Genomic DNA, 27,760 nt, shown 5'->3' with positions numbered 1-27,760 from the left:
TAAATTAATGATTTATAGATCTGAAAGTAGGACTAATCTGCTTGTCATATATCCTATTACAAGACACATGTAACACTAAAATTTTGGGTAAGTAATGAGTGTAGACACAGTCATAGACTCATTGGAATAAGATTAACTTCTGCATCAAAGTGCACCCTGCCTTACTATTACTCTGTGCCTCATTTTGAAACTAAGATGATTTGTCATGTTACTATTTTTCTGACAGACATAACAGAAATTCTTTGTTATTTGTCCTACATACTGTGTCTTGATCAGTGAAGCAGATCTCCCACCTCTCAAAACTTACCTGCTTCATAACAGAGAGATGATGCTGAAAACAGGACATTAGAGGTGAGGCTGTTTCCAGTCAGGTTCCTGTATGGACTGGTGATTTTTGTCTACATGTGAACTTCATTTTTTTTTTTTTTAATTCCACTAAAACAATGGTGAAGGCACACATCTCGATTAGGAAATAAACTTTCAAAAGAAAAACATAGGGAAATTTCTATGAAACAAATTTCTATCAGGAGAGTCTTGGGGCACCCCATTTAGATTTTATTTTTGGAAAGTGAAAGCTTGTTTCCCCTTATGCTACTATTTTTTTCTTCTTCTTTCTTCTCTTCTTTTATTTATTTTAGCATGGAAGAGGAGACACACATAAGCCATAAATTTCAAATGCAGAAAAACTTATATTTTAGTACTTGTGACAGTAATATTGGAAAATATTTAAGAATCATTCATTCAGAAATCACTTTGCAAAGACAGAATTTCATTCCACTAAAATGTATACTATGTGGACATTGAACTTTAACAACATTTTAGTTTGAGACAATATTTTTCCAAGAGGAACTTTTTGGACATAGAGATATTTCCTTTGTTATAGTTGGAAACTATCTGTGGAAGTGGATGATAAAGACAAAAAATTGCCTGTATATGTTACTTTGTGAGTTAAACTGTATTTTTCTCCTTGCATAAATAAATATGTCAAAGAGAAATTAGCAGTAGTCTTGAAGTAGAAAAGAAAGAAAAAGAGGGCAGACGAGAAAGAAGGGACATAAAGGGAGGGAAGGAGAAAAACCTGAGTCAACTTGTTTTGAAGTTGCACTCTATATTTTATTTCCACCAGTTATAGTAGCTACCTTTTCTAAGATCAGTATATTCTTTTCTCTTTTTTTTGTCATTGAACTCTGTAATATAATTTTACATCATATATTATTTATGACTATAAGAAATTCTTGAAATCATTTCATTGTGATAAGATCAAAGTATAAATTTTGCTAACAAGACACATTGTGTATCACCTCATAGATTTATACATTTTATGCTGCAGTTAAAATTCTAACACTGTCACACCTCAATGTAGATTCTCTTAAAAAAAGGAAAAAAACAGTATTCATGTAAACAGTACATAATAAGATGTAAAATTTGATAACTTTCATATAACCTCAAATATACACAAATTAAAAGATTATTCTACATGCGCATTCATTTTACATGTAAAGAAAAAGACAATATTATAAAGGCAACATTTGTTAAAAGGCCACTGTGGCTAACTTTGTGTTGCTGGAGTCAATACTGCAGCCACTATTAGTTTCCTGGATGTCTTGAGGTTAGGAGTTGATTCTGTCAAAGTAAACATCAAGGAATTCAACTTTGTCTAGATGAATGAACAGCCAGATTCCTTAACAACTTCTTTCAAATGGATTGTTTGGGTCAAGTTATTTTACTGCCAGGTCAGTGAAGGCATTGGAGACTTCCATGTTGACCTGTGTGGAAATGCTTTCTTGTGTGACATTGAGGTAAATGTCATACTGCTGATCCAGACCAAGGTAGCAGTCACTCATGAGATAGAGAGTGAAGATATACCTAAAATATGAAAATAGAACAAAAATTTAAAACTGTTTGCTAATCAAAGTCACATTTAATTCTTTTATAACTTTAGTGGTAAGATACTGCTTACCTTCCGGGTATTTCAGGGGTAAAAAAAGAAAGAGAAGCGACATGATGATTTCGAACATATCCTACTCGTTTTAAAGCAATAAGTTCTCTCTTATCCACTTCTCCTAATATCAAAAACCATCCTTCATCTTTCGATTTGGGAAATCGAGGGGTAACTGCAGAGCTCTCTTGCTTTCCCTGCAAACCAGAAAAAAAGATAAAATATTAACCATGTCTACACTTTTCACATGGCTTGATGGTAGTTAAAATGCTATCCTGTCTTACTGGAAGGCCATTAAGAAATAGTTCAACACTTCCATGTGGGATGTCTTTAATTCTTTAATGACAAAACCTGAAGTCTTTCTCTTGGTCTAACTTTTATAAAAGCAAGGTTATTGTAATGTGTTTTTAAGACAATGACTTTATGGCATAAAATATATTAATAATGACATTCCCCTAATGAGATTTCATTCAGTATACCAGGGAAAGATGCTTCAGTTATAGCATTTTAAAAGAGGGTCAGAGAGTAATGTAGTTCTATAGGAGTTAGGGATAAAAGCTACAATTTTTTGAACTTTATTAAATCAAATTTTAAAGTAGATACTGAAGGTAAAAAAAATCTATTTTTGCTCCAGGATTTTATCTTTATGATTACTATTTTCATTACATGATTAGTTTATTATTATTACTATTTTTTGAAGCTGGAATATAGTAAGTCATCTAGAAATTCTCACTTAAAGCTCTGAAATGCAAGAGGCCTATCAGTTCATGTTCACACTGGTTTACCTTTCTTTTAGTATTAGAAATCAAATGAAGTGAAACCTGTACTGAAAGGATGTTGTAACAATACACAGTGACCATTCTGTCTATGGAAACAGTGGGGTTTACTCATCCCAAGGGGTTACTCTAGATATTAAAAACCCTGAATCCACTGGGCTAAAAAGAAAAAAAGAAAGGACAAATTTTTTCTTATTTCAATTATTATGGTACTAAAAACCAATCTGCCCACACTATGTGTACTAATATTCTTAGAGGACTAAATAATTAATTTTGGTGTCAGAGGTTACAGAAAAGAGCACAGTAATTTAAAATAAAACTACTGTACATTTTTGGCCTGTATGAAATTGACAGAGCTCTCTCATATGCATTATAATGAGGAAGCAGGCAGATGTGGCAACTGAGGCTCAGAAAAGCTTAGCATCTTATTCAAATTCAATAGAGCTAAGAGGCAAAGCTTCAATCTCATCTACATCTGGCCCGATGAGGTTCCTATACCAAAGTGCCTCTAGGGCAGTGCTTCTCAAACTTTAATGTCCTTAAAAATCATGTGTGCAAGGCAGACAGAGGATGTAGTTCAGTGGCAGAGCACTGCCTAGTGTGTGCAAGGCCACTGGGTTCAATCCTAGGTACCAGAAAAAAAAATCATGTGGGGCACAGAGAAGAATATCAGTTTTGAGATTCCCTCAGACCCTGCGGTTCTGATTCAGTCAGTTTGGAGTGAGGCCAAGGATCTGCACTTTAAAAGGCACTCCAGGAAATTCTGCTAGACTGAGTCTGTAAACCACACTTTGAGACAGTACTCCAAGCAATGTATGATTATGTAATGTAAGGTGGATATTCTGGGGTTGAAAAGTGGCACATGAGAACTGACTGACTAATCTCAAAGACTGACCCTTGCTGGTTAAGGCCAGTTGAGAAAGCAGGATTTATGAATGACACGAACACATTAGTAATATAAAAGATATGTGTGGTGGCTCATGCTGGTAGTTGGTGTGAAATATTTGAGAATGGAAATCAAATACTATACCTTGTGGAACCCAAAGTGGACTCTCTGCAAGCTGACTTGGAGCACATACTCCTGATCAGCATGCAATTTGATCCATCTGTTGTCATCTCGTTTGTCTGCAGTCAGAGTTGAGACAGAGAGTTCATTGTGTCCTTCAACTAAGTCATCCCACGAGCCTTTAACACTTATGCCAACATTTATCACTGGCAAGCGAGATAAGAAATTCCATGCCTAAAAAGAAAAAAGGAAAAACAACAAAGAAATAATGTCACATGGAATGATCAACTAAGAAATAGTGTACTTCTAGAAAAATCCACCTTTTATTTTTGAGATTAATTCTGGATTCAATGGAATTGCAAGAAATAATAGAGATCTTTTGTATCATTTACCCAGTATTAAGCAATACCTGTAGTACGATACCAGGATATTGACTGATAGAATCCACTGAATTATTCAAATTTCCCTAGTTTTTTATGTACTTGAATGTATGAGTATATATGTAGAAACAATATTCTTCTAATCCTCTTATTTTTTTAAAAAATCAAAAGGTTATCATTATCTAAACTTATAATCTCTTTATTATAAATGCCTCTTGATATTGAGTGGTAATTGACTATACTAAAAAAAGTAATAAAAAATGCTCATTGCTGAATTTTTTTCCTTTTTTAAAGAGAAGCAGCTATTTGAACATTTATGTGACTTTTCAGGTGGAAAACATTACTTGAGGATATAAATGAATTCTGAAAAAAAAATCTGTGCTGCAATATGATGCAACTGCTGATGTCAGTATAATCCACTGACACTTGTTATACAATTTTTGTTCATATTGCAAATTTTTTCTATTTATTTTCAAAGGAAAACTTTTCTATGTATCTGTATATCATAGGGAATCCTATAAATCTAGGGTATCTTAGAAAAACAAATAGGTATTTTTGGCATTATCATGTTGAAAGTACCAGTTAAAATCACACAAATTAAAAGAGTAGAAATATTTAAGCAATTTTATTTTTGATTTTTAAATTAAAAGATATTTGTGAGTATAATCAGTATTTAGATAGTACATGCTCAACAACGCTTAATGAATAAATGAAAGAATGAATTCTTATATCTATGGAAAGCATACAACACAATAAACTTGAGGTCCTAGGTAATTGTCATCTTCTAACATCTACAATTATGTGGTAACTACAGGTCAAGAAAACTCATTGGTTGTTTTATCAGTCATTACCTTCTAAGGTAGTTTTTAAAGTTGCATGAGGACTTTTAGTTTTCCTTTTATTTCTTTTATATATGGTATGGATTTCCTTACAAGCTTTACTTTTCTGTTTGCTAAGACATTAGTGCTGCTGAGTATATGTAATTGAAATGCAGTAGCCCTGATGAGCCAAACTATCACTTAGGAATTAAAAAAATATATCCAAGGTAAAAATTCCATTCAACTCCAATCCTGTAACTTTTCTTGTGAATGTGAAATTATACTGTAACTAGATTTCTGAAATTGTCAAGCTGCAAAATATACTTCAAGTACAAATGATGGTCTATCTCCTACTAGAACCCACAGTCACTGAGTACAGAAGCTGCACCAATTAATATTCTGAGATTGGTCAACACAGAAAAGTGGTCAAGAGAACTCTTAAATACACAATTTCTGCTGAGCATTTAATTTTTTGAAACAATGCAAGTAACACTTACCATAGGAAGCAGGACTTCATATGTTTTTGTACTTGTACCATTAAATTAGTTACCAATATAATGTTTTCTGATATTAGCAACTCATTGAGAGTTAACTTTACAAAGCTCTCAAATGTATATCTGGCATATATATATATATATATATATATGTGTATGTATATATATATATACATATAAAATATATATGATCTTTCTGCAGGACTTAATTATTTTTTAACATAATGTGTACACATATTTATTGGGTATATATGTATATTTATGTATATAAAACATGAGCTTTTTTAAAGAAACTGCTAAGACATTTCAATACCAGCCAAACATATTTATCTGAGGATTAATCTTCATCTATTGAATCAGGCAAGAGCACTGCCATGCATACAATTATTTAATTAGCAGCCAAATCCTCTGCCAGTCAGCAGCCGTTCCAGGCATACTGATGGGGTAGGAGATGCAAATCTCACAGTCGTACTGCTTTTTCTCATTACTACTGCAATTAGCACTTAAATTGATGCTTTAAACATACTAATTTCTGGAATAATTCAGGATTTGTATGTTACCTGGGATCGCCTCACTGCAGAGCCGACACCAGATTGCTCTGCAAATTGAAGCACTTTTGAGCCAAATAACCATCATCATATCAGACAGAGCCAATTTGCATTTGGTTTTAAAGATAACAGAATGGCAATTTATGCAAATAAATTAAGTAAGTTTACTTCTGAGTTCTCCCTGAACTAATTATAACAATGTTCTAATTTTTCATCACATCTAAAACTTGGCTAAAAATCAATGTATGCTATATTAGAAATCTGTTGTTGCTAACAGAAACCTTGTTTTGATTTAAATATATTGTTTTTATTCATAATTTTAATGGTAATTTAGTTAGAAAGGTAGACATTTATTATGAACATTTAAATAACTTTTTTCATGCCAATTTTGGGTTCACCAGAAACTGAACAATCAATCAGACATTAATGCCTGTTACCCTTTTTCCAAGTCTTGTTCAAAAAATGTTTCACTTGGAAACAAAAAGAGACATGCTTTAAAAGTTTCTTTAATAGATGCATATACAAATCAATAATAATCATGTTATAAATCCTGAATATTTACTTTGGCATGCTTAAGGTATAACTGCTTAAGACTTAAAAGTCTAGATAGCCAAATATATCTGGCATTATTCATTCAATTTTTGGCCTTTCCAAAGATTGTTTGGATAGATGATCCATGTTGCCTTTCACAACATAGATTTAACTTTCCATATAAGTTAAATCATTTACAAATAAGGGGTTTATTTGAAAGAAACTCTTTGAATCTAGTAACAATAATATGATTAAAATAGAAGTGGAGCATTAACAAGAAATTGAGGGAATTGTAGGAAAATATACCTAAGCATAAAAAGTGCAAAACTACCTAGAAGAGAGGGAGAGTACAATGCAATCTGGTGATGGACAGGTTACATGAAGCCTTCCAAAGCCAGTTTGATAGCATTACACTGAACAAGTTCTAATAATGCCAGTACTACTGTTAATTACTATTACTGTCATTATTTTTAGTGTCATCTGTTCAATTCTTATTCTATGTCAAGAATTATATAAAGCAGTTTATGTAATAATGTTTTGCTTAACTTTCACAAGAATGTTACAGGACATATATAATGTTTCCATGGTTAGTAAATGGCAGAGACAGAATTTTAACTCAGGTAAGCCTAACTCCAAAACCATGCCCTAAGTTAGAAAACTCTAGGTGCAACTTCACAGAGTAAGGGAGCTTTCAAAATGTGATAGAGGTGGCCTTACCTGCTTTGTTTTGGTGGCCTGTAGCTCCTTCTCGACCATGGAGCTGAATATATGGTCTTTCCCTCCACAAGCATGAATCAGTTCAGGAAGGCACTCAATGGAGGTTCGGCACCTAGCACGTGAGCCCTTTATGATTGGTTTCCATTTCCTAAGAAATTATATCGACACCAACAAAATAATTCCTTCAAAGCCCAAATGGGATTTATTGACAACATTGGCTTATATGATCTCAAAAGTTCTTAAAAAAATTAAGATATAACTCTTTATAGGCCATTGTGTTAAGTTTTAGATACTGGTCAACATTCTCTAAGAAATCAACCCAAGGCAGTATCACTATCACTGCATGAAATGTGTAAACTGTAAATCATGCATCAGCTCAGTAAATACTTAGGCGTTCATAGGCAGTGGGTATCTTTCTATAGGAAGGCACTAATGTGAAACAGTTCTTCCTGTAGATAAAGTACTGATGTGAAGCCCTGACATGTTTTTAATGAATATGTGCAAATGTCTAATATAATTACTTGAATAAAGTTTTAAATGATAAGTTTTTGGGAACAGAATTTAAAAGCACACTTTGGAAATCTTTGAGATTTATAGCATAAGTTGTGCCAGATCACAGGAACATAAGCCACCTAAAAGTTATAGTAAGAAGAAAATATAGTTGGAATTATATTAATCATTGAGTTTTTAAGGGTGACAAGAAAATTGGACCAAATCTCCTAGGCCCCACGCAGGTTCCCTCAGATGCTGTGTGAGGTCGTACCTTTAAAGTGCTTTCTTTACTGCTCAAATCCAACTCACATAACCTTTGGAACCTTACCAGAAGGGCTCCTGACACAGCTGCAGATACATATGCCTTCTCTCCATGCCACCTGTTGCTAGTATGGTTCACTCCCTGAATATGTCTGTTAGTTTCTAGGAACATTCTGTGGTAGGGACTCAAGCATCATGGAGTAATACCCTGTAGCCCAGTATACTTGAGTCAAATGAGGGACTTTTTTTTAGGGGTCCCCAGGTGTACCTGAGGGTTCGTGTTGGCATCTGTATTTGGTTGGCTTAAGTGACTGCTTCCCTTCATGCAGCTTACAAGAGGTACAGGGTGCATGATGGCAAGTTAGACTGTTTTGGTTATCAACATGACTGTGAAATAACATTCTGACTGTAAGGTATCTCTCAATTGCTGTGAAACATTGGTGTAAAAAAGACATTTTCATTTAAACACTTTCATTCTTGCTTGTATATTGTACTTTATTTTTTTCTTAAGTACTTGCAGCCAGGTAAGTGAGACCTATTTGATGCTATATAAACTCTCAAGCACAGATTCTGATACTTAATTTACTTTTTTTTAGCTGTTTTTAAAATTTTTTATTTTTTAAATTTTTACAGACTGCATTTTGATTTATTGTACACAAATGGGGTACAACTTTTTGTTTCTATGGTTGTACACGATGTAGATACACACCATTTGTGTAATCATACATGTACATAGGGTAATGATATCTGTCTCATTCTGCCATCTTTCATACCTCCGCCCCTCCCCTCCTCACTTCCCTCTATGTAATCCAAAATCCCTCCAGTCTCATAATTTATTTTTGACAGTGGATTTCAGATCCCTGGGACCTTTTCTACAGTAACAGAAATTCACAATTTATTTTGCTTTTAGATCCCAAAGCACCTCGACAATGTTTTCTTAAATGAAGGCTGGTAATGTAAAGGAATAAATGCAGTTAAAATAGAAACACGTTCAATTTTGCAAAAGGAAAACAACTTAGGTAGGAGAAGGTTAAAATGAATTGTGGTTCAGCTTGGGACTAAGGTCATGTCTTCCTCTGGGAAACAGATATTTTTACTCTAAAGAATCAATACTGTAGGCACCACATGAAATTCCAGTGGTTATATGTATTTTAAAAAAGAATTTTGGGGGACCTGGGGGTGTAGCTCAATGGTAGAGCACATGCCTAGCATGTATGAAGCCCTGGGTTTGATTCCTAGCAATACCCACTCCCCAAAAAGAAAAATCTATTAAAAAATTAAAACAAAATAATTACAATGAAAATTAAAACAATTACCTAAAAAGATGAAGATGGTGCTGTTCTATGTTTGGTAGTGTAAGAAGAGAAGAGTCTTTTAGCCACCGGCCCTGGATTACCATCTGAACCAGGTTGGTTATATTTAGGGCAGTCACCAGCCAACCTTGGTTTGCAGCCACATCCAGCATTGCCTGAATATGCAAAAAGCATGTTATAAGAACATCATGGCATTTGCCCTTTCCCATTGGGAGTCTCACATTAGCCTTAACAAACAAACAAACAACAACAACAACAAAAATCAAGCAGAAAAAAATCAAGCATTTTATAAACTATAGTTGGACGGGGAGAGCAAACTGAATTCCTGTAACATTTATAGGAAATAAATGACTTCATACAGTCCATGACTTCCTACGAATAGTTAAATACTAAGCTAATTTATGGTAATAAATTAGTCAGATATATTGGTACCCAGTAATGAAACGAAGAGTAAAAACTCAGTGTACTTTGAAAGCAAATACTTAATAATTCACTGTATCAAAAACATTACTAGTTGCATTTAAAAAAGTAAATCTCGCAGTCTGTCTTTTCTTTTTTTAAAAAATATTTTCTTAGTTGTTGATGGATCTTTATTTAATTAATTTATATATGGTGCTAAGAATTGAACCCAGTGCCTTATACATGCTAGGCAAGCACTCTACCACTGAGCTACAACCCCAGCCCCCTCACAGTCTTTTAAATTTAAAATCAATAATGGTAAGGAGAGAGAAGGTTTCCTTGCCAAAAACTTATTCTTCCCAAAGAGCAGGTTAAGAATAGAGCTCTGAAAAACAAGAATCAATAAATGGGATGGATTCAAACTAAAAAGCTTTTTCTCAGCAAAGGAAACAATCAATAATGTGAAAAGAGAGTCTACAGAGTGGGAAAAAAATCTTTTCCACATGCATTTCAGACAGAGCACTAATCTCCAAAATCTATAAAGAACTTAAAAAACTTTACACTAAAAATACAAAGAACCCAACAATAAATGGGCTAAGGAACTGGGCAGACACTTCACAGAAGAAGATATGCAGGTAATCAACAAATATATGAAAAAGTGTTCAACATCTCTAGTAATTAGAGAAATGCAAATCAAAACTACCCTAAGATTTCATCTAACTCCAATTAGAATGGCTATTATCAAGAACACAAGCAATAATAAGTGTTGGTGTGGGTCTGGGGAAAAAGGCACATTCATACATTGCTGGTGAGTTGCAAATTGGTACAGCCACTCTGGAAAGCAGTATGGAGATCCTCAGAAAACTTGGAATGGACCCACCATTAGACCCAACTATCCCACTCCTTGGTTCATACCCAAAGGACTTAAAATCAGCATACTACAGTGATGCAGCCACATCAATGTTCATAGCTGCTCAATTCACAATAGCTAGATTGTGGAACCAACCTAGATACCCTTCAATTGATGAATGGATAAAGAAACTGTGGTATATAGAATATTACTTAGTCATAAAGAAGATAAAATTATGGCATTTGTTGGTAAATGGATGGAGTTGGAGAATATCATGTTAAGTGAAATAAGCCAAGCCCCCAAAACCAAAGGCTGAATGTTTTCTCTGATAAGTGGAAGATGATACATAATGGAGGGAGGGTGGCAGGGGGCAAGAGAAGAATGGACGAACTTTGGATTGTGCAGAAGGAAATGGGGTGAGAGGGGGTTGGAAGGAAAGATACTGGACTGAGATAGACATCATTACCCTATGTACATGTATGATTACGGGAGTGGTGTGAATCTGTGTACAACCATAAAAATGAAAAGTCGTACACCATTTGTGTACAACAAATCAAAATGCAGTCTGCAAAAATAAAAAAAAATTAAAAAAAGGAAAATAAGTCAAATAAACAAACAAACAAAAAAAGAAAGAATAGAGCCCTGGTTTTCAATGATAATAATACACCACTCACTAGGCAAAGGGGCAACTGGCAGTGGTACATGGGAATGATGAGAAGCTATTCATATTAGTCTATACATTTAATCAAATGTTTTATGGACAAACAAAAGGCTGCATTTGCTTAAGGCAAAACTAAACAGTGAAATCTTATTTAAACAAAGGAGAAGTTTACACAGGCAAAGCCATTTCAATTAAATTAGATTCTGAGAATGCTGACTTAAAGACACATAAGTTAATATCATGATCTTAGGCAGTTATTTCCTACAGTTTTAGGACTTTTACTCTTTTATTTTGGGATGTACCTCGCAAAGGATTACAATGATACTTTAATGGTAAATAAATATATCACCGACAGTAAAGTATTTACAAAATCTTGATAAAAAATTGTTTAGTTTTTAGAAATGGTTTTTAGTAAAATTAATTTTCCATACTACTTAGAGTTTTGGAGACACATTTTCCTTCTAAGCTGGAAATTTCTAATTATGGGTTTTCAAATTTACAAAAAGTAAACTGTTTTAATAAATTTGGTTAAACTAACCTATGATCTCTTTATATACATTCCAGGGAAATAGATCAAAGTTTTTGAATACCAGGATTAGTGTCAAAGGATGGTTAAAATGATTTTTAGTACCCATTAACCTGCTAGTTACAAATCATAAAGCCTGAATATTGGTATAATAGATATAAGTATATATGTGTGTGTTTATGTGTATGTATGACTCGTAGACACATATGAATGTACACGTTTATAAATCCCAGAAGATATATTTTTTCCTTTTTCCTTGCAAAGAAGAAAAATGTGCTTTTCCTGTGAAGTACAGGAAACAAGCAGGTTATGATGAATGTATGCAACTTATAGAAAAAAAAAAGTAGTTCACAAGTCATAACTCTTGAATCTTGCTAAGGGAGAAGGAAGAGAAAAATAAATAATTATCCTAATTCAATATCATAATTTGTAATGTGGAGTAACTATGGCAACTTTACTTGTGATTTTACATTACCATTTGACTGGAAATAAATTCCAGACCAAAAATTAACATACTAGAAGAGCTAGAAGAATGAACCATATGTTTTTAACTTTGAAGTTTTGATGATGAAGTTGAAAGATTTCATAAAATTTATGAGACTTCCCCAGAATTTTTCATTGTATGATCCAGATGTGAAAATGTAAAACAAAACAATACAAAAGTCCTAAGTGCTTATTACGTGAAGTAAATGAAAAGGACATATCACAAATTAAAAAAAAACTATTATCATTTTTTGTTTATAGAAAAGACAGGTGGGCAGATCAAGAATCTGGGACAATAAAGGGTTTTGAAGTTGCCCAAGTGTGGTGAAGCAAATGTTACTACACGCTTCTCTGCTGAACCCTCCCTGGTGCGCCTGTTGTCTCTTCCCTACTACCTAGTACAGAACCTCCTTGTCTCTTCTGGAACATTACATAAATTTCCTTTATTCTCAATCTCATAATTTTTCTTCAACTTGTACTTTATATTATTCCAAACTGAATTTTTAAAGAGGTAAAACTAGTCATGTCATTCCTCTGCTTAAATTTCTTCAATGGCATCATCCTGTATGGAGAACAAAATTAAGACTTCTCTGCATTACAGATAGTCAATACCCTACACTCTATCTGGTCCTTGCTTTTCTCTCTGGCCACCTCCCTCTCTGTGTAGAGCAATAGAAAATTAGTGGTATTTCCTCACATGTACACTTGTTTTTATTTATTTATTTTTAAACAAATACCATTCCTTTTGTTCACCTGGGAAATTCCTATTCATCTTTCGGGTCTAGCTTAAATGCTACTGATATTGAGAAACCTCCCTGATTCTTTCAGACGTATTTGGTCCTTTTCCTATGCCTCTGCTGCTCTTGAGGACCCCCACCATTATTATAGTAAGACTTTTTGTTTACATATCTGTCCTTTGAATTATAGACTCTTTGACAGCAAAAATCTGGAATTATTTTTTGTAACTCCAGCCCTAGCAAAGGACACTCAAAAAATAACTGTTTTATTAAAGAACACAGGGCAAGTCCATGGCCTATGCTTGTAATCCCAGTGGTTTGGGAGGCGGAGGCAGGAGGATGGTAAGTTCAAAGCCAGTCTCAGTAACTTAGCGAGGCCCTAAGCAACTTAGCAAGACCCTGTCTCAAAAAATAAAAAGGGATCAGAGGTTAAACACTCCAGGGTTCATTCCCAGTACCAAAAAACAAAACAAAACAAAACATATATATATATGTATAAATATATATACATATATAGGGTAAAATATTTTAAGGATTATAATAGATTCTGCCTAAGTTGCTGCACAAAATAGAAGATAAAACACAAGCTTTGATGTCAGAAACAGATTTATAATGTACAATTCAGGAAGATCACTTTACCCTACTGAACTTAAGTTTCTCACTCATAGAAGGGTATCATATTTTACCCCCCACCCCCACATGCTTTCTTTTCCAAGAAGCAATTTACCTGCAGCCCTGCCTGGCCTAAGTGGACAGGATATCACATTCTTTAGCAAACTATCTGTTAACTTCAGGAGACCAGATCCTGAAGCTCTGGGAGATAAAAATGGTTCCTTCTAAGCATAAAGTCTGCAATTCAATTGGAACTGGTCAGCATGGGTCAAGGTGACCTGGAATTGCCATGATAGTGGGGATTTGAAAAAGTCAAGAGGTAAACCTGGGTGGGAAGCCTGGCTCTTGCCCCTGGCAGGACTCCTCAGTATGATACTCTTAGGCCTGATATTCACCCCTTACATTTTAAATTGCCCGGTCCAGTTTGTTATGTCACGTGTAGGAGCAATAAAATTAAAGATGGTCTTGACTTCTGGACCTACTTCTCAGGCAATAGAACAGAAGACCTTAAATATCCAGCCTTATAAAGGTTGATGCCTTATATAATACAGACAAGCAGCAAAAGGGGGAAATGAAGAGGGAATATTACTTTACAGTTTTGGTCTTTGTAGGAGTGTTAATTAATTACTGGTCTCTGTAAGAGTGTTTAAACAAGTTTAAATATTTGTTTAAATTGTAGCGTTTTCTATGCTAGTTTTTTTTTTTTTTTTTTAAAATATAGCTCTTCGAAATGTAAGCTTACAGTTATCTAGAGAAACTGAGGTCTGTGGTGAAGGTCACTTGGAGATATGACTTGGAGGTATTTCACTGCCTTTGTTCTGCATCTGTATACTGCTTATCACAAGAATTCCTGTGCATGACTTTTGGTCACATAGGTCAAGATCAAACCTACCAATGTAGAAATGGTTAAGAAATTATGTCAAATTTCCTATAAAAGCCCCGTATAACCTCAGCTCAGAGCACTAGCTCATCTGGGTCCACCTGCATAATAAACCTGAGTACTCCAACAACAACAAGAACAAAAATAAATAAATAAATAAATAAATAAATAAATAAATCATATTACCTTTTAGGTGATCTATGAGCGTAAAATGAGATGTTCTACTATGTGAGTACCTTATATATTGCCTGCTACACAGTAGATACTAATGAACAGATGCCTATTTGAAATTCCTCTATGATAAGATGAAGATACCCTAAAATAACCCATTCTTTCTAACAGGAATTTTCTTTGGTCTTTTTGGTGTTGATTTCTACACTGGGCAGTAGTAGAAGGGCAGAATATGCAAGGACAGGAGGAAATGTTGGAATGGACAGACTGGGCCATCAGAAGAGGCATGTAGTTACAAGAAAACCAGGAGAGAAGGTCAAAGTCTGATCCTGCAACTTAGGTCAAACTGGAAGGCGTGAGCCTGGTTCTCAATTTGAATGGGCAAGTCTGTTACTCTTCAGAGGTTCATAACTAACAGGGGCTAAGAAAGGGGGATGGTCTAGGTAAATAAGCTGGAGGATCTGGGTAGCAAACACCTTTATATGACAGAGTCTAAGAAGGATTCTATCTCACTACCTTTATAGTAGTCTGTCTAGCAGATAAGGTCTAATAGGTATATGCTCCTCTCCAGACCCTGGCTTTGGCAACAGCTGGACAATATGGCTGAATTTCCAAGTTACCTTGAAGTCCTTTACAGAGGTCTAATGCTCAACAAAAGGCTGCTTTAGTACACTGAGGAGAAATAACCATGGACATTCTTTAGCAGCTTCACATTAATATTAGGCAAATACTGAATCCCCCTTCACCTCTTATCCACTTTCTACTTGGCACAATACCTAAAAGGGAAGATCAGAATGATTCTAAGTACAGGGGAGAAAAAGATGGGGGCTGACCTCATAAGGCTTTCTCCTACCAAGTTGGAACCAATTTCAACTGATTGTGGTTGAAAATTACTCGTCATCTCCAGTCATGGTAACATGGAAATGTGATTTCTAGTACTGTATACATTTATTGAATTACAATGTAACAAAAAATACCCCTTATAATGATTAATAGAAATGGTGGGGCTATTTGTCATTTGATGAAGAGGGGTGGATTGTAAAGGAGGTGATGAATTTGGTTTTGGGTGAACACATTTTAACTGAGGTGCTACTATGAAGCCAGGTGAGAAGTTTGGGTGAAAATGTGCTGTGGACAGAAAGTAAGCCAGAGCTCTGGACTCTGAAATCCTGGTCACAAACTGGGCTGTCAAAACTGATAAGCAAATGATGATACATAATGGGGGGTGGGAGGGAGGCAAGAATGGAGGAAGGAGGGACTGTATAGAGGGAAAAGAGGGGTGGGAAGGGTGGGGGGAAGGAAAAATAACAGAATGAATCAAACACCATTACCCTATGTAAATGTATGATTACACAAATGGTATGCTGTCACTCCATGTACAAACAGAGAAACAAGATGTATCCCATTTGTTTACAATAAAATAAATTAAAAAAAAAGAAAAAAAAAGATTTATATGAGCAATTCTTGTGGCAGAGGTAGGGATAGCAGAATTGGGCTTATCAGATCTGGAAAGGCAGGAAAGGATAATGGAGGAGGGTACCTAAGGACCCTCAAGGACAAGAACAAATACTTAAGTGTCTACCATTTGCCAAAAATTCTGCAAAATGTTTCATGTAAGATACTGAATTTAAACCTATTTCACAGATGGAGACATTATGGCCAAAAAAGGTACAGAAACATGTCTAATGCTGCATATTTTTGGTAAGTGGGATTTGAATTCTGTGGAGCCTGACTCCAAAGGATTTTCTTTAATGACATTCAGGGTAACATGGAAGGTGTGTGGAATTTAAATGGGGTTATAAATTAGAATTAACACATTTTATGAGAAATGGGCATAGCTGTTAAAATGGAAATATGAGAAGGTTTCCTGACAAAACAGAGCATTTAAAGCAGTCATCCCTCAGTATCTGTGAGGGATTGGTTGTAGAACCTTGGCGGATGCCAAAATTCATAGATGCTTAATTTCTTATTTAAAATGGTGTAGAATTTGTATGTATCTTTCTATATGCTTTAAATTCTCTCTAGATTACTCACAATACTAAATAAAATGTAAACATTATGTAAATGAGGTATATATACACAATGGAATATTACTCAGCCTATAAGAAGAATGAAATTATGGCATTTGCAGGTAAGTGGATGGAATTGGAGAATATCACACTAAGCAGTAAAAGCTAAACCCAAAAAACCAAAGACCAAATGTATTCTCTGATAAGCAGATGGTGATCCATAATGGGGGGTAGCGGGGAGGCCAGGGAAGAATGAAGGAACTTTGGATTGGGCAGAGGGAGTGAGGGGAGGGGGTTTGGGGGTGAGAAGGACAGTGGAACAAGACAGACATTATCCTATATGCATGTATGATTATATTATTGGTGTGACTCTGTACCATGTATAGCCAGAGGAATGAGAAGTTGTGTTCCATTTGTATACAATGTGTCAAAATGCATTCTACTGTCATGTATACCTAAATAGAACAACTAAAAAATAAAAAAAAATCCCATTACATAATTAGATGTTATAATGATTGTTTAGGAAATAATGATGATAAAAAAAAGGCTCAACATGTTCAGTACAGATGTAATTTCTTTCCTCTATATTTTTAATTCACCATTGGTTGAATCTGCAGATGTGGAACCGAAGAAAATGAAGGCCGGTTTTTTAAAGTTGGGATGGAGTGTAAACAATAGTATAATTCATGAATACCTGATACTGATTTGAAGGTGATGTGTGGTATACTAGAAAGAGATTTAGAATGACAGTTTAGAGTTCTGTGCTTCTAATTTAACTGTGACACCTTGGGCAAATCCCTTAACTCCTGGTATTTATTTTCCTCATCTGAAAAATTGAATTTGATTAGGTACGTTTTAAAAATTTTTTTAAATTTTTAAATTTTTAATTTTTTTTTTCAGAATTTGAACAAATTTTATTAAATGAAAAGGGTTCTTTTAATCAAGAAGTACCACCAGTCTTTCTGAGAAACTAAGTGAAATGTTATGTATTTATCCTTCCAAATCAGAGGACTTTCATTCATTCCTTAAACTGTCTATATATCAGCTTCCTCTTCTGTAAAATGGAGACATACATCACAGCTGAGGTAGGATTATTAATAGAATGAGACAATCCATCGTCTTAAGTTCTTTGGCACATTTCCGGTGTTCCATAAATACTGTTGTTTTATTACTAATCTTAATAAGCTTCTACACAGCCCTCAAAATAAATGATATGTGGAAGAAAAAGAAGCTGTGTGATTAGGTACTTTTTAAAGCTTCTGTCTTCTATGTAAGATTTACTCTTTCAGTGATTAAATACTAATATACTCATACTATACAATTATTTGTTTTATGAAGTTTGCTTTCTATCGTTTTAGGTGCACTATAATATCCTTGAGGTCAGGAGTAGAATATACTAAATATAAAATAAGCTGTATGGAGAAAAGACCCTCCTGAGTTCAGAAGATGAGACTTTCTGTGGTTTAGAAACTGATGATACTGAGACCAGGGGGTTTCAATAATCTCTATAAATTGGAGGTGATGTCTTAAGCTGGGAGAAAGAACCATAGAGGAACACAAAAACTGTTTGCAATAATTACTGGCAGAATGAATGATGTGGAAAAAAAACAAAACCAAAACTAAAGCAGTTGTGAGTTTCAACAACTCTGCAGTAGCAACAATTATCAGTGCTTTGTGGTTTATAGCAATAATGGATAATTTGGGTATGAAAGCAGAGAATTCATGTGTTACCCAGGGAGGTAAGATAATTTAGGGAACTCTGGTATAACTGTTAAAATGGCTAACTCTGGGACTGACACTATTAGGGTGGCAAGTGAGGTTATAATGGGACCGAGGAATAAACTGAGGGATCAGGAAGGAGAGAAGAGATCCCAGGTCATAGTATCAGAAATGTGCAGTCAAGCTAATTGACAAAGATGCTGCAGCCAGAGTGGTGACTTGGAGGATGTTATTATGAAGGTGGGGTTGAAGTAGTTTGAATATAATAGCTATGAGAGTAGAGGAGTTTGGGATGCATGTGATTATGATGTATATAAGGTTATTTGTTGAAGCTACTATGATGAAGCTGAAGATGGAGAGCTGAAGGCTATGAACTGGTGCTTAAGGAAGATGGGGAAAGAGATCTAGAGTTTGGGAGACAGTTGAAAATAAATCTTATGGACCATGAAAGTAAAGAAGAACATGGATGGGAGAAGTAGGAGTCTGAGAAGGAAGTGGTTGGAGAGACCCAAGGAGGTCTACTCTTACTGGGGGAAATAAGAAGAATTAGCCAACTGAAGAGTTGCAGAGGGCAAGGTGAAATTAAGATGTTGTGTGTTATGTGCCTCTATTTCAGTGAGAGAGCAAGAGAGGGAATGAGAGAAAAAAGGATAAGGTGAAAGGAAGAGGCAAAAAACCTAGATCTCCTCCCTATATGGGAAGCAGAAGAACTTCTGAAGTACTTGACTATATACAGGGTAAAGCAAAACAAAACAGTAACAGCAAAAACAAACAAGAAGAAAAAGATTAAAACAGTGAAAACTTAGAAAACAAACAATCTCTAGAAGGAAATTTGTATTGGATGAGAGGCTCCTAAAGTTAAAGCGTGCTTTTTGACTTGGATACACTTCATGTCCTCAATATTTATTTTGAATCCATTTCAAGAATTTCCAAATCTTATCAATCTTGGTCTTATCATTTAAATTCAACCACAGTTTTATAGTGTTAGAACTATTTTTGAAAAGATTAGATTTATCCAAATCTACTGATCTTTTTCTTCTTATCTTCTGAGATTGCTGATTATACTCTAAATAGCTAACACTTTAAGATTAACAATATCTCTCTCTGTATTTTAAATCAAGTAATATGAATCTCATGTAGTTATTGTGAAAAGACTCAAGTGATAAATTATATAAAGTCCTGTGTACACATTGTGCATATAAGATACGATGAAAATATCTGTACAGTAGTGCATAAATTATAAAACGCTTTCACAAATGGCTCTTTTATTGGGGATGGGTACTGGGGATTGAACTCAGGGGCACTCAATCAATGAGCCACATCCCCAGCTCTTTTTTTGTATTTTATTTAGAGACAAGGTCTCACCGAGTTGCTTCACACCTCGCTGTTGCTGAGGTTGACTTTGGACTCTCGATCCTCCTGCCTCAGCGTCCTGAGCTGCTGGGATTACTGGCATGTGCCACCATCCCCAGTCACAAATGGCTCTTGTTTAATCCTTAATAATATCAACTACAAGGCTGGCATCAGTACTACCTGCTTTCCACAGATAGGGAAACTGAAACTCACTGAAGTTCAGTGACTGTGTAATCACATTGGTAAAAAAGGGATGGAGTTAAGGATTGCTCCCAGATCTATGCTCTTTGCACAATAACCTATTACCTCTGCTGATCTGTGCCGTCTTGTTTCAAAAAGGATTTGGGATGGCTTACATCTGTTCTCTTTTCCTTATGTAGCATAAAAATACAAACTGCAGATAAAATCATGTATTTATTTGATTATTATTTTTGTGAGTTAATTTTATCAATGTAAGTTTTAAATACCTAAAATTTTAAAATTAATTTTAATCTACTACTGGTTATAACTATATCTCAGCATTTGATCTTTAGGCATTTACCTTTTGGAATACAACTGAATTTTAGAGTTAAATAATTCAAGGGTAGAATAGGAACACTGAGCACTGTGATCAAATTACGTCAGCTTCATTGCAAGGAAACAGAATTACTGACCTAGAATACTAAAAGAAAAATGATATCATTAAAACAAAAAAGACACCATAAGACGTATGTTAATACATGGACAATAAGATCTGGCTCTAAGGTCTATTGTTAAAAATTTCTCCTAAAATCTAAAGTTCAGTTCAAGAAATCTGTCAGTTTAATCCTCAGTGTCACCAAGACTCTGGTTATAAGATGCAGGACTGGAGCTGGATAGATAATGTTCCAGTCTTTCTCTCCCTTACCATTCTATAGACTTGTCCTCCCTCTTCCTCTTCCCTTGATCCTTCCTTCTCCTCCAGGGATCCCTGCCCTCTGTATCTCTTGGCAGCCATTTTAATGCAGCCATTGATTGTACAGGGATTGCAACAGCCCAAAAAAATAATATCATAACAAATGTCGAAATAGCTGGTGATGTGGCTACTTCTATTTAAGTTAAATGTTATAAAGATAATATACTATTATCAGATTTGAAAAGAAAGACTTACTTAATCCAGAATGAGAGAAAACTGCATTCAAGTTGTTATTAATGGAATGTCAATTTATAAAAATCAAGTTGTTATTAATGGAATGTCATGGGAATGTAAACAATATAGGAAGATTAAGAACAACAGCAAAGTATGAGAAACTGTCACAGACAAGAGAAGAGGAGCCTAAGGAGACATGAAAAGTAGTTAATGTGGTGTCCTGAATGAAATTCTTGACTACAGAAAGGATATGAGGCAAAAAGAGAATTCTGAATAAATATGGACTTTGGCTGACAGCAAATATAGCTTATTAATGTATATATGATATTAATACTATAGGAAAAGCAGTTAAAGGTATGGGGGAACTATATTTTTGCAACTTTCCTGGAAATCTAAACCTATTCTCAAATTAAAAGTTCATTAAAAAGCAATACCGACAACTATGGAAATTTATCCTAGGCAGCTTGTTAAAACATTAGTTGTTAGACATCTGCTAGCAAATGCACTATTTAGCTCAAGAGCTCCCCAAAGTTGTACAATGTTAGGAAGACCAGAAAAAAGCTTTCTTGACAGAAAGGCATACTCCTTTAAAGGTTCAGGTCAGTTGCAAGTAATGATACAATATTTTGTCAATAATTAAAATGCTGTAAGTACATTTATAAGAATCTTTTCCAATAGCAACAGTTGTTCATAGTAACTTTCTCCTGAACTTTTACCCCCAGAAGGTTAGCATTCAGGAAGCTCAGCTGCTGTCTAACAAACTTAATTAATCAAAAAGTCATTTCCGAGCTGTAACTATGAGTAAAAGCGCTTCAAGTGTGCTAGCAAGCCTACAAGTTAATCAAAATGCTAATGCAGTACAAATTAAAGTTGTGATTAACATTTCACAGTAGCTGCTTAAGTGAATTGATCACACAAATGGGTTAAGCATTACTCATTTCCTACAGCCCCAACCGGGAAAAGGGTTGTTATGTGGGTATGAGGAGAGGAGCTGTGGGAAGAATGATCCTTCATAATAGCATCATATCATCAATAAACCATCATCGAATTGTCATACAAAAGCTTACAGGTAAAGTCACCATGAGGAAATAGCCTCCCAAATTATATTACAGTCCTTGAAGGGAGATTGCTTGTAAATCTACAAGAGTAAGTAAAGGTGTTTAATACTGAAAAATACACACATTTGTGTTAGTTTTGGACATGCTAAATACACCAGCTCAGTGCTGCTTCCCTAGAGGGGAATGGTGCTTTGTGTAGTGGGTGTGTTGGTCATTCTACTATGGAGTTAAACTGTACCTTTGACTATCCAGGACTATTATTCTCCACCACTGTGTGGATCTTTATAAGAGTAAATCATTCAGGAGTAAGTTCACTTCTTAGAATTATTTGCTTTTAAATACTCATCCATTAATAAAACTTCATCAGTTTTCTATGGCAAGATCTGAGCTTCTGGAAATCTGGCCAGAGAGCAGCCTGAGTAGAGTTCACCCTGCTCTTTATGAATTTGATAACATCATGCAAATGTTTATCACAAAACAATATTTGTTGGTAGATAATTCATATTTGATAGAAAATCTTAAAAGTGTTCTGGGAATCCACATACATACAATAAATCTACCTTTTCAAATTTCATTTATGAAAAAACTAGAAAGTGAAATATTTATTTCATTCATCTGTAATATACTGATATCTACAACATGCCAAGCATTGTGCCCAGACATCTAAACAGTCAGTGATGCTACAGTTATTGATAAGTTTCCAGAATGTATCAGATGATATAAAACCTTCAAATGTATGTTCACTCTATTGATATTCCTTGAAACATGCCCATAAGAAGATATGTTATTGATGGACAACCTACCTTTCTTTTTAATCAGAATGATTTGAAGAACCTTTCTAAAGCCTATTGTGCCAACTTTTGTTTTCATTTGGTTTAATCAGAAACATTTAAAAATTTGAAAGAATTTTACTAAGAATAATAATGAAGATTACCTACCATTTGCTGTATTAAAACATTTCTTGTATTGAATTAAGGATTTGACCAAGTACTTCTTTTGTTAATTTGATTCTACCTGGACTATTTTCACACTAACTTTATTTGACTCTGCAATTCTATAACCCTTTATCTAAATGAAACTGACATTCTTCAATACACTGCTAATCTACTGGGCCTATGCTTAGTGCACCCGTAGGTAAATACTCCTCAAAGGTTACCTGAGCCCTCTTCCATATCGGTTCCACCTCCTGGCATCATCAAATATTTCTATGCTTCTTAATCTACTATACATGGGAATCATTTGTTAATGAAATATAGTCCTATCTTATAGAATCTTTCAGGCAAAAGGACTTTTTTGGGTTTATTTTACCCTAATTTTTTTTTTTTTTTTTTTTGGTGTTGCTGGGGACCAAAGCCGTGTCTGGAAAACTGTTCCTGTATCCTTTACCTTCCTCTTCTCAGACTGTGATATGAGTACACATATGTGCACACACATAGATCATATGCATCTCTGTTTGGGTTATAGAAAAACATATTGGTTATGCAAAATGTAATATACTATAGTTTGTCAGATAGTGTTATAGGAATAAAAAGGTCAAAGTACTGTTTTGAAATTTAGACTGAATAATAACCCTACAAATAAGTTTTTAAAGATCTATTTTGCAAATTTCAGAAGACTCTCTGAATGGAGGAAGGTATACCACTCCAATTCATATATTGTTTTTCCCCTTCCTGTATTTATGAAATTGATTATTTTTTGGACAGCATATTTATAACAATTGAAAAAGTTCATTCTGACATCAGTTTGGCTTCTATCTGAGCTACATATTATCTCACATGTGAAAGAGAAGGCAGACTAGAAACTCAGTAGCTCAAAAAGACTTGATGTTAGGAAAATAATGTAAAACCAGAGTTCCTATTTAAAGTTAGATACAAGAATCTATGAAATATTGAAAACAGCCACAACGACACCTTCTTAAAGGGGTTCCTTTCAGACATAGAGCCACTATAATATTTTCAAGGCAGCTGCCTGGCTGACCTTCACCTATTTTCTTAAGGCAATGGAATATGAATTCAATTCCTATTAACATGTGTCTTGGTAGGCAGAAAGCAGAGTGTTATATTTGTCTTCATAATAGTAAAGAGGAGACGTTTGCTATCTTTTGGGAAATTGAGAGTTCCATATCTCGGAGCAAGTAACTTCTACGTTGCCTATTGCTACTAAAGTCTAAAAATTTTCAAAAAGGACCGGTGTAAGAAAAACAAACAAAAAACAAAAGAATGACCAGTGGATGGACAAAGGATTCATCCAGGGGAGCCTCCCCCACATCAGCGGTAGTGGCAACTAGATATAAGACACCAAGAACTTAACCTAAGCAGAAAAGGCAAAACTTAAAGTGAAAGATGAAAAATTATGTGTGTGTGTGTGTGTGTGTGTGTGTGTGTGTGTGTGTGTAATGGTATGTAGTGATTGTTCTAGTGTGCATGTACTTTTTACTACAGGGTTCTGTTATAATTAGGATGGCATTCCTCCTCTCCCCTAGTTACATCAGCAATCTGATATTTCTCCCATTATTTTCAATTATTATAGCTGAGAATATGAGGAAGTAAATAAATGGTTAATTCTTTCATCTACTTAGCAAAACATAAAAACTTGAGAAGGATCATAAGTAGTTGATTAAAAAAAAGGCAAACAGCATATCAACTGGACACTGTAGAGTGACATAATTAAAGCAGTTACAAATATTCAATCATATTAACAAGTCCCTCTTAGAAACTGGTTAAAGTAATTATAGGCAGTCTGTTGAAAACAGAACCACAGTAATTAAAGGGAGGTGATTTAGTATACATTGAAAATAAGGATTAATTAAAAAATTCATGGTCTAGTGAGAATTGTTGCTTGAAAAGAAGAACAACAGAAACTTTTGTGAAATTCTCACATTTTAAAACAAATTCTCACTGAACGCTAAGTATAAACTTTAAATTCATCTTTATAGGACAAAGGGAACCCAGTGAAATACATTTTTATAATACATTTAGTCTGGGGTTAGGGCTGTAGCTCAGTGGTAGAGCGTGTGCCTAGTGTGTATGAAGCACTGGGTTTAATTCTCAGCACCACATATAAACAAATAAAGATTCATTGACAACTAAAAAAATATTAAAAAAAATATACTTATTCTGTGATGAAGGTAGTTTTGATGTGATTTTGAGGAAGTTACTTAAGTTTTCATTTGTGAAATGAGGAAAATTATTATGCTATATCATCAGACTATGAAAGCAAATGAGCCAATATAATACAAAGCAAGTACAACAAAACCTGGTACAAAGAAAGCCCTCCATAAATGTTTACCGTTGCCACCACCACTATTATGGAACTCTGACTTATAGGTCATTATTAAATAATGATACGTTTGGTAGGGGTACAGGATGGGTACAGTTGGTTCTCCAATTTTTTAATTTAATTTAATTTTTTTAGGAGTACTGGGGATTAAACCCATGGCCTTGAACATGCTAGGCAAGTGCAATGCCACTGAGTTATAGTCCATCCCTTCTAATTTATTTTTTGAGACAGTTTTTTGCTAAGTTGCCCAGGCTGGCCCAAACTTGTGATCCTATTGCCTCAACCTCCCAAGTAGCTAGGACCAAGCGTGCACTACTGTGCCCAGTTAAAATTTGGTATTTAACATACATTAATTCCAATTTAAAAATGGACGTATGGATTTCTAGAGAGTTTTACAATTAGTATACAATGTCATATTTCTTTGTGTGTGTATATGTACAAATGTTTGCTCCCCTTTCATGAACAAACATTATCTTGTAGTCTTTTTTTTTTTTTTTTGGTACTGGGGACTGAACCCAGGGGCATTTAATCATTGAGCCACATCCCCAGCCATTTTTTTGTATTTTATTTAGAGACAGGGTCTCACTGAGTTGCTTAGGGCCTAACTAAGTTGCTTTGACTGGCTTTGAACTTGCGATCCTCCTTCCTCAGCATCCTGAGGTACTGAAATTATAGGCATAAACCACTGTCCCTGGAATCTTGTAGTTTTTAAGGGTACTGCTCTAAAAATTTTTCATAGTAAATCTTAAAATATACTCAAATGTTGATCTATTAAAATGTAGGACCCAGGATTGGTAACTTTAGCGGCTCTACTATTTCTGAAACTTTCCTGAATTAATTGAGAACACAATTATACTTTGAATCACACAGCCTTCTGAGTCTTAGTAAACTGAACTCCATGAACCACAATTTCTCTGTTTACATTAAACATATGAAAGCTGCATTATTGGGAAGTTTAAAATTCTTTTCCCTTGCTCTAGTGCTAGGGAATGAACTCTTGCATTAGGCATGCTAGGCAAGAGTTCTACCACTGAGGTATATCCTCAGCTCAGCCTGGGAAGTTTAGATGTAAATACCATATAGGAGATATTGGGAGTAACTAAGACAGAAGCATATATTCGTACGCTATCTGGCTTAACACTGTATTTAGATGTTTTTCATTTAAATGAAGATAATTTTAATGTAAGGATTTGTGGTACTTCTTAGGATCAGAGATATCAGAAGCAGTAATAAAGGTGCTAGAATCTCCATTTGGCTTCAGCATGGACTGCCTCAACAAATCACCTTGAAGAGAGTTGCTAAACTTCTCTAAATATCAATTTATTTGCATCTTGACAAAAACAGTGTGAGGCAGAGAGTTACTCAAAACACCACTTTATGGTTTATAGTTATAGTTTTGCCATTAAATTTGGAAAATTTAGACAAGTCACTTCAATTTCTGATACTTCCTATTTGTAATGCTCCTTAAGGTCCTTACTTGGTAAATCCAGTACAGAAAGGATATTACATCATTTGTAACATTTTACAGTGATCACTATCAAGAAGAGGATATCAGATCAGTGAAACTCCACTTTGTGTACAAACACAAGAATGGGATTCTAAGTTGTATTCCAGGTGTGTATAATATGTCAAAATATACTATCCTGCTCATGCTTGTAATCCCAAGTAGCTTGGGAGGTCGATGCAGGAAGATCACACGAGTTCAAAGCCAGCCTCAGTAACTTATTGAGGCCCAAAGCAACTCAGTGAGATCCTATCTCTAAATAAAAAATGTGAAAAAGGGTTGGGGATGTGATTCAGTGGTTAAGTGCCCCTGCATTCAATTCCTGTTATTCAAAACAAAAAACAAGAAAACACTCTATTATCACATATATCTAAAATGAACAAATTAAAAAAAAAAAGAGGATATCAAAGGTGGAAGACAAGGACAATCAATTCCATAATTATGCAATTTAAAATTAGAATATTCTAAGCAAACAAAAAATTAAGATAAATATAGTAACTTTTATTTTTACCGGAGAGATATAAATGGAAAGGCTAATAATGGTAAAATTTTAAGAGAAACCATGACAAAAAAACCCTCAAACTAAAAATGACATAAATGACTTGATACAGAATTTGAAGTGAAACAGAAGAAGCAAAGACAAGGCTCTACTGTACATTCTGACTTCAAGCCAGGAGGAATTCCACTACTATAACTATGTTCTCTTCTTGTGAAAGATTATTTGAGACTATAATTATAAATTATAAATTTATATGAAAGCTCAAATATAAGACATGCTTCTATAAAATAAAGGGAATAAAAAATCTTTAATGTTGTCACTATGTCACAGTAAGGTTATAGAAAATCTACTAAGAATGAGAACACTGAGACTTATTTCCTAGAGTTCCCAAGTTATTGTTTTACTTTATAACCATTAATAATGCTTCATGCTTGTAAGGTGTTATTTTTACCCAGGGTTTTAGTTATCTGCCCAAGGTTTTATAGTAAAATGGCAGCTGAGAAAAATTAATAGAGCCGGTGGTACCAAGTTGTATCCACAGAGGACAGGATTAGGTTGTTGTCCCATGCATAACCATCAATAAGTTAAGAGGGCTGTAGCTTGGAAAACTGCTTGAGTCAATGCTTTCTATGACTAA

At 34.6% G+C, this 27,760-nt stretch overlaps 1 protein-coding gene across 2 annotated transcripts in view; it reads right to left on the bottom strand.

Annotated features, from left to right (window-relative positions):
- Nucleotides 1–410: 410 nt before the first annotated feature.
- The window catches only part of Ascc3 (activating signal cointegrator 1 complex subunit 3), a 404,873-nt gene continuing 377,523 nt past the window's right edge, over nt 411–27,760 (bottom strand). For both annotated transcript variants that reach the window (XM_047557708.1, XM_047557709.1), the window contains 5 exons: nt 9,279–9,430; nt 7,210–7,357; nt 3,746–3,955; nt 1,961–2,136; nt 411–1,866 (listed from right to left, as the gene is read on the bottom strand). In XM_047557708.1, coding sequence (XP_047413664.1) covers nt 1,719–1,866; nt 1,961–2,136; nt 3,746–3,955; nt 7,210–7,357; nt 9,279–9,430 — 834 coding nt within the window. In that variant the 3' untranslated portion in view covers nt 411–1,718. The remainder of the gene's footprint in view (nt 1,867–1,960; nt 2,137–3,745; nt 3,956–7,209; nt 7,358–9,278; nt 9,431–27,760) is intronic.

The sequence above is a fragment of the Sciurus carolinensis genome, chromosome 7, assembly GCF_902686445.1.
Source record: "Sciurus carolinensis chromosome 7, mSciCar1.2, whole genome shotgun sequence".
Taxonomy (NCBI): Eukaryota; Metazoa; Chordata; class Mammalia; order Rodentia; family Sciuridae; genus Sciurus; species Sciurus carolinensis.
Note: the sequence above shows the minus strand (reverse complement) of the source record. Positions and strands in the feature narration are given on the sequence as shown.